This window comes from Hevea brasiliensis, chromosome 2 (assembly GCF_030052815.1).
Source record: "Hevea brasiliensis isolate MT/VB/25A 57/8 chromosome 2, ASM3005281v1, whole genome shotgun sequence".
NCBI lineage: Eukaryota > Viridiplantae > Streptophyta > Magnoliopsida > Malpighiales > Euphorbiaceae > Hevea > Hevea brasiliensis.
The window spans coordinates 6,279,530-6,288,571 of record NC_079494.1 but is presented as its reverse complement, the minus strand read 5'-3'; the positions used below and the strand labels follow the sequence as shown (position 1 = coordinate 6,288,571).

Sequence of the window (9,042 nt, the reverse complement as noted above, 5' to 3'; positions counted from 1 at the left end):
TCTTCTATTGAAAGAAGGCAAAGATCACAAAGGAGAAGAGAAAACCCTAACCCAGTCGCTCGCTGGTGACAAGAAAGGGCCAGAGACGGAGTGATCGGACAGGGATTATAGTCTTGATTGGGAAGGTTATGTAAATGGCGGGAAAGTTTTGATGTTGCACAGCTCGCGTCCTTGTCGCGCCCTTCCAAACTGCAGGCTCTCCACGCCGAGTCTCCGACTAAATTTGGGTTGTAACTTGTAAATGGGCCTAAGTCTGTCCATGCTAAGAATCCGTATTAAGAAAAAAAAATATTTTTAAATATATTAATTAAAAAATAATTTAAAATCACATTTATTAAATTTTATTAATAAGAACACTAAAATAAAAAATAATTTTGTCCAAACTATTTTTTAAATAGTATTTAAAATAAATTTTTTCTAAAAAATAATTTTAACCCTCTGATAACTAAAGGAGTATTAGAGAGTGCTCATAAAAAGGTCTCTTGGGTTACATTACTTATAAGTGGCAATTTCAACAACGTTAGAAGACCCAAATCCCACTATGATGACGACGACGATGATAATAATAATAATAATAATGATAATAATAATAATAATAATAATAATAATAACCTTAAATTTTGCCTAAAAATATATTTAATTAGAGAATCATCCATATTAATGCAAGTGGTTAGAAATAATATGTATATATATATATATATATATATATATATATATATATATATGTTAAATAACGTCTTAAATTTTTATTAGTTTTTTTATATTTTATTAAATATTATCTCATATGTTTTATTTATTATTTATTTTTCAAACTTTTTAATGAAAATTTCACAATAAAAATGATAAAAATATAGTAATATAATAAAAATATTACTTAAAGATATAAAATCATTTGAAACTGTTTCAATCATGTCATTATTTTTATTATTTTAAATGTCAAAATTTGGTTATATACAAATATAAGAGAATTAAATAAAAAATGTCATTTAATAATACTATGGACAATACCATATAGCAATACCATGAAAAACAATGCTATATGTCGATCTCTTGAAATACCTTTCTGTTATATATATATATATTAATTTCTATTATTTTAAAATTAGTAATTTTAGTATAATTAATGAAAATCTAAAAAAGAAAAAAAAACACAAGGTCTTTTTGAGGGACTGTTATATATAGGAATTAATGTAGTATTAATTTTAGTATGTTAAGAACCAAAATATAATCTAATGGGCTAATGTGTAATGAAAATTTTATAATTTTATGATTAGGAACTAAAGTGTAAAATCATTAAAAAATTTCAAGCTTTTAAAATAATAAAATTAAAGTGTATTAAAAAAGAAGAACCTTTTTAATTAAATCAAACAAATCACACAGTGGCAGTCCGCAATTATGGTTCAACAGGGGAATTATATAATGGAGAACATAGAACTTATATAATGGAGACCATCCAAATGGGGCGTAAAAGCACTACAAATTTCAACCTTGTTGGCAAGCACAAGGATCATAGCATGAACATTTCAAGGATGAAAGTCTCCTTAGTGAGATACAAAAGAAGACTTTTCTGAGTCTCCTTTTAATTATGATGAGTTAACTCAAAGGAAAAGCCTTTGCAGCAATTTCCTTCTGTATTCTAAACAAAAATGTACATCAATTCTAGTAGGGCAATACCTTCAAAATTAGCTTATAAACGTTAAAGCTAATTTGAATTTATAAATATTTAAAATTTTAAGTAAATATGTATTTGATTAAAATATTTATAAGCAATTATAAGTATATTTATTATTAAAATGATAAAAAAAATTAAATAAGATTTATATATAAAATTTAAAAAATTAAATAAGGATAATATAATAAAATATTTAATCAAATTAACTTATAAGTATCAAAATAAAAAATTGGGTCATTTCAATTTATTTTTTTAATTTATAAGCCCAATTTATCAATTTATAAATTAAAAAATTATTATAAATAAATAGATAAATCCAAAAATAGAGTCAATAAATTAAGTTAATACGATGAAAAAAAAAATATTTTGCTTAATTTAGAGGAAAGAAAATATTGTTCACAATAATAAACTATCCACTGAAAAAAAATAATAATAATGTATGCAAATATGTAACAATAATCGAGTAAAAAAATTTTCATAAAATAATAAATTTTGCTATAATATTAAATTTAGGATTGTCTTTGAGAAGGTTTTTTTTTTTTTTTGATACGTGTAATCAAATAATCATTTAATAACTAATATTTTACTTGATTCCGAAACGGAGTCTTTATAATCATCATTGTTGCACAGATAATATCAACGCTAATTTCAGAAGCCAACAAACTAATGGATACACAAGATTTTTAATATATTACATGTTAACTATCAAAACAATAAGTAATTATTATTAATTTAGATTAATTTAAATACTAATTATTATATAATAAGTATAACAATTATCAAAATAATAAGTCAAAATTTATTAAATATGATAACATTTTAAATATTTTAATGGGATAAAATTATTTTAATGATTATACGAGTAATTTAATATATATATATGTGATTTCCTTTTTTTTAAATTGAACGGGTCTAATTTACCCACTCAATATGTAGTAGATCCGTATTTGAGTTAGTTTTTTTTTTAAAAAACTTAAAAATTGATTTGTCTAACTTATAAATTAAGATAAACACCCTTTTAAAAGTAAAAGCTATCAAAATATTATTAAAGATGGTTATCCTAGCCAATAAGCTTTAATTCATGATATTAGAGTCATCTTTAAAACTATAAGGCCTCAAATTCTAAAAAAAAAATAATTATCCTAATTTATATAGTTTGATGAAGCTTTAGATGCAAAGTCCATGGTGCATTGTTTGCGCATCTTGTTAGTTGTAACCAATAATGCCTTCCCACAAACAATAAGATATCAAGAAAATTTTTGAAATATTTGTGGCTTGTTTGTTAGTAATTAATTTCATTATAATATGCAGTTAGATCTTTTGTAAAAAGCTTCTGATAAACAATTCCTATCAGCAATTAACACCAAGACAAGCTAGAGTTTTTGGTTTTTTCACAGTGGGTCATCAATAATCATGATCTAAAAATCAAACAAGATTACATGAAGGTCCTCTTTCCCTCTTAAATCGATTGAAATTAAGCCAAAAGCAGTTAAATGTCACATAGATTGAACTCAAAGATAAGTGAAAACTGACAGAGGAACAATCAATTAAGGCCATGCAATCCCATCACAGCCACAATAATTAAGAGGGCAACGACAAAGGCAGCTTAGATTATGGAATCATTTTAAGATCACTTTAATCCATTTGAAACTCTCCTACAACATGCATTTTTCAAAATTATGTTCCAAGTCATTGACTCTAAAAGCAACTAGAAAATGAATGATGGATGAATAAAGTTTTTCCAAATGATCAAAAGAAGATCTTGCAAGCCAAAAACATCAAATCCATCCTTTTCAAGTTATAGTGTTATGTAATATTAAAGTGAGCTTGGCTGCAGCCTGCTGATTTATATCCTCAAAAGAAATTGGGCTTTGATACTGTTTCAAGTCATTGGATCATGCGTGCTTGCACCTTTATGTTGCATCAATGAAGAAATATGACTCCTCTAATCAAAAAATATAAAATGAAAGGCAAACCCCAGCTAGCTCCTTCTTGGCAATGCATCGTAGGTCTTACACGTCAAGTATGATTTGTGTAAATATAACCTTTTGTCCAATCACTGCATGTGCTTGATGAATGACGATTCTCTATGTTCACTAAGATGGCCAGCAGAATGTTGAGGATGGTTCAAACCAATTTCCAGACAGTACCATTTTTGTTTGTTTTCGATTCGTTTCGTCGGACTCGAATCTAAACCTCACAAATCAATTTTAATATTATTAAATTTAAACTCATTGATTAATACTGTTATTTTTAACCTTATAGTATATTTTTTTTACAGAAATCATAGAAAAGATCCCTAGCTAGTATGCTCAGTGAATTTTTATTTAGTACTTGTCAAAATGTTCATGATGCACCATGGCCATCGATGCCGACAATGCTTCCTGTTTCCATTTAGTCCGTTTCAAATTAAGGACCCCATCTTGGACACTGACTTGTTTTTGTTTGGACATTTATGCTATATTACATGTGTATGGAGATCACTTAAGAATCAACTTGTGTTTGTAAACGAATCAATTAATTAATTAATTAGATCAGAAATTTTTAATGCTATGATTATGATTTCCCAACTATCAGAGCAGGATAAAATTGTCCGCTATTACCTAATGGATTTAAGGCAGCAATTGAAAATTGTTGCCATATATATTTAAGCCATAGTCATAAATAATAACCGTTTGAAAATCGTTATATCTGTTTCTTTTGCAATGTAAAATAGCAGTTTGATTACATTTTCACAACAGATAAAAATTACTGCTTTAAAGAAAGAAACTAAGTTGGCCTTAACACAGAAAAAGAGAGTGAACTAAGAGGACAAAAGAAAGAGGAAGTCACCTATAAGTAAAAGTAGGGAAAACATTTCCAATGGAGAAAATGTATAGAAGGAAAGATGAGCTGCACCTCAATAATTAGTGAGAGTTTGGGATGGCGTTTGGAAAAGCATAAAGCAAATGATGTTGATGCCCTAAGTAATGATCAGAGAGGCACATGCCCAAGCCAACATTAGCAGAGTCCTTTTTTTATCATCTTTATGAGTATTTTTTCCCCACATTATGTGGTCCGGCCTCTCTTATCTTATCACATTCAATTCCCCATCTCTTTTTCCATCACTAAACTTGGTCACATCAAACCATTACTGCTCATTTTTCCTTTTCTCTCAACCAACTTGGAGGGGTCTCTCCTCCCTCTTTCCCACTTCAAAGAGATTCGCAAGGACAATCCAACTCTAATCACCTTCCCTAACTCCCCTTTTCCATCCCTCTATATGTATCTTATAGCTTGTCACTAGCTCAAATACACCTCTCTCTTAATTCTTTATTTCTTGATCTAATTTCAGACCCTTTTACCAGAAATCCTACAATGCCTCCTGTGCATTCTAGCCCTTACTTCCAAATGGACAATCCAGCCATACTATCCTTGCTCCGGAAAACCGCCGGCGAGAAACGGTCAAAATCTAGTTCCGGGGGGCTTCTTAAAATGTTCAAGCTCTTCCCCATGTTAACCTCAGGTTGCAAGATGGTTGCACTTCTTGGCAGGCCTCGAAAACCTTTACTTAAAGACCATGCTACTACAGGTACCCTTTTCGGATATCGCAAAGGGAGAGTAAGTCTAGCCATTCAAGAGGATCCTCATTGCGTGCCAATGTTTGTTATAGAACTACCGATCCATACGAGTGCTTTTCACAAAGAAATGGCATCTGATATAGTAAGAATCGCGCTAGAGAGCGAGACCAAGACTCATAAGAAGAAAGTGCTGGAAGAGTTTGTGTGGGCTGTTTATTGTAATGGAAGAAAGATAGGCTACTCTATTAGAAGGAAGCAAATGTCTGATGATGAGCTTCACGTTATGCAGCTTTTGAGGGGCGTTTCGATGGGTGCAGGTGTTCTTCCAAGCCCAGATGAGAAGGAAAGTACAGCAGATGGTGAATTGACGTACATAAGGGCAAGGTTTGAGAGAGTGGTGGGATCCAAGGATTCTGAAGCTTTGTATATGATTAATCCTGATGGTGCACCAGGGCCAGAATTGAGTATTTTCTTTGTCAGGGCTCATTAGATTCTGGGCTGTATGTCTAAACTTAACTTTAATTTCTTGTTTATTCATAAGCGGAAACGAGTTAGTGTGGTTTTCAAATTTACAGTCCCATCCCATGGATTTTCAGTGTTGATCACCGTGTGCAATACCCTAAATTAACACAATTTCCATGCCAATTTCCCCGGAAATTATTTTATTTTCAGAAATATAACCAGGATAGGTTGCTATTGTTTCAAAAAGGCAATTTCACAGGTGAATTTGGAGATGACAGGGATCAACTTTTCATATATATCTGCAATTTATCTGTAGGAAAACAGAAAAAAAAAAGAGGATAAACAAAAACTCTCTCTTGCCTCTCGATTGTTGAATTCACCGGGGAAAATTTTCCTATCAACTTCTTCTACCCCATTAACTTTCTGTCTAAACAAACAGAACAAGCAAATTGTTGCTCTGAGAATTTGCCAAATTGATAAATATACCTTTTCCACATTTTATTAATTATGGTTAAATTCATATAGAATGACATGAATGGCCTACTTTGATAAGATTAAAAAAAAAAATCACATGTAATAAGACTCTGAGATAAGATAAATCTTTTTTTTTTTTCTTGGCATAATCTTTAGTTAACCTGACAAGCCAAATCTGAATGTGATCAGGTGAAACACCGGCTGGCAGATCGTGGGAATTTGTGTGGCTTTTGTTGAATCGGCAGACAGATCATAAGAGTTGGTAGGAGCTCATTCAATATCAGAGGTTGGTGTGGGGCTGTGAGCTTAGATGTCTAAATTTTGTGCATTAAATGAATTGTCGAATGCTGTCCCTAGTCTCAATCCTTATCTAGAGAAATGAAGTTTGCAAGAGAGTCACCGTCCCAGAGAGCAAGAGCCAAGAGTACGGAATGGACTACCTAACCTTTTATTGGCTACTGCTTTTCTTGATCGTCACCGCCACAATCACATATCAGTAATTTCTTCCTTAAATTCGATCTGTTAATGAATCACTACATGAAATGAATTTTATATATTTAATAATTAAATCTCCTTATATATTATATATTTACTATTTTTTTAATATATATTGTATATTATTTATACTCATTATATATGTATCCATAATTTAATTTTTTTACACATAATTTTCTGTTAATTTTTGTATATAATATAATATTATTATAATATATTAATTTTTAAAAACAAATTTTTAATATGTTGCGTTTTGAATTTTTTTATTTAAGAATATAAATAATAAAAATTTTATAAAAATTCCTTTTTTAATATAATAAAGTTGATTTATATTCTAATATTTTAAAATTTTTATTTAAACATTTAATATATAACTAACTCTAAATAAATATTATGAAAAATGCATAGATATTATTTTATAATATTTTAAAATAATGTTAACAATACACATTTTTATTGTTTTGAACAATACATATCTTGACGATGATAATAATAATATCTATAATGAAAGAATAATATGTCAATCAAAATCACTTATTGTTCTAAAGTAATAGTGTTTATAATAAAAAAAAAACTATACAAAAAATGCTTAAGAAATATTACTATAATAAATTAACAATGGAAATAAAATCTTTTATTTCCATTGTTAATCTTTTATTATTTTTTAAAAGTATTGTTCAAAAATGTAAAAAATATTTATAATCAATTATATTTATAATATGTTCATTTTAGTTCTTATTGAAATAATTCTAATATATTATCACCAAGTTAATTGACAATTTAAAATAAAATTTGGTAGAAAAATTAAAAACAAAAATAGAAAAATAATTATAAGATAAAACTTAAAAATTTAAATAAGAAAATAAATTAAATTGATTATTTTACTTATATATATATAATTTATTAATAAAAAGAAATAATATAGTATTATAAATTAATTAAAGAAATAATAATATATTAATAAAAAGTTAAATTATAAATTATGCAACGAATTTATTAATTTCATAAATAATAAATAAAATCATGCATTATTTTATTTATTAATATATGTCCTTATCATTAATATTTTTCATATACTATAATAAATTAGTAAATTTTAATAATTAAGCAAAATAATGGCATTAGAAGAGAAAAATATTATGAAAAATAAAATTAAAATTCTTTGAGTTTCAATTCGTATAAATAAATTATTTTAAAAGTTATGTACTCATTTTCTTTAGTTAATTTTTTTTATAAGAATCAAAATTTTTTAAAAAATATGGAAGGTATGATTTGTTTTAAAAAAATGATTTTATGATTTTAATTATTTTTTTATAAATTTTTATTTTGGATTATAATAAAAATATTTTTCACATATTATAATAAAGCAATAAATTTTATTAATTAAGTAAAAAATGGTTTTAGAAAAAAAAACGTAACAAATAAAATTAAAACACTTTGAGTTTATAAAATTTTTTTAAAAATTAGAAACTCATGCATGTTTTTCCAGTTAATTCTTTTATATATGAAAATCAATAATTTTTTTAAAACATGAAAGTTATAATTTTTTTAAAAAAAGATGTTTTTTTTTTATTTTATTAATTTTTTTATAAATTTTTATTTTTGAATTATAAAAAAATATTTTTCATATATTAAAATAAAATAATAAATTTTAATATTTAAAACTTTAAAAGAAATAAAACCATAAAGAACAAAATTAAAACACTTTAAGTTTCAATTTGCATTGATGATTTTTTTTTTCAAAAGTTGTGAAAATCATTTCTTTAATTAATTCTTTCTATGAAAATTGATAATTTATTTTAAAATATGGAAGTTAGATTTTTTTTAAAGAAAAAGATTTTTTCGATGGTAATTAATTCTTTTTTATAATTTTTTTCTGTGTGACAATAAAAAAATTAATTAAGTAAAAGTTAAATACAAATAAGACAAAGAATTTTAAGATTTTATAAACTTTAAAATTAATTTAAATAATAAAAAATAATATATATATTTATATAATATAAAAATTAAGAATATTTTTATCCGTTTATAAGTTTACCTCTTCATTTGTACTTTACATATTATAGATTATATATTATTTAATTATTAAAAAAGAATACAGGACTATGGGCAAAAATTTAGTTAATAATTGTGTCACGACCTAACCTATGGGCCAAACTGACACTAAGACTTGGATCGGCATAAAGCCTCTGAGGCCCGTAGTAAGCCTTATTATTCCCAAACCCATTACCAGGCCCATAATTTATGCCCCACATGTATATAAAATAAAATAAATTAAACTATTATAATTTTATTTCGGACCAACTTAACCTAATATTATCATGAACTAAAATTAGGGAAACACAGTTCTACCATGTTACATCATTTACAAACTATTTA

The 9,042-nt window shown here is 26.6% G+C and overlaps 1 protein-coding gene across 1 annotated transcript; it reads left to right on the top strand.

Moving 5' to 3' along the window:
- Positions 1–4,732: 4,732 nt before the first annotated feature.
- Positions 4,733–6,769, top strand: LOC110647996 (protein MIZU-KUSSEI 1). Its single transcript, XM_021802063.2, has 2 exons — positions 4,733–5,732; positions 6,358–6,769. Exon 1 carries the CDS (start codon positions 5,030–5,032, stop codon positions 5,720–5,722), a length of 693 nt encoding a protein of 230 aa, XP_021657755.2. The 5' UTR covers positions 4,733–5,029; the 3' UTR covers positions 5,723–5,732; positions 6,358–6,769.
- Positions 6,770–9,042: the final 2,273 nt, after the last annotated feature.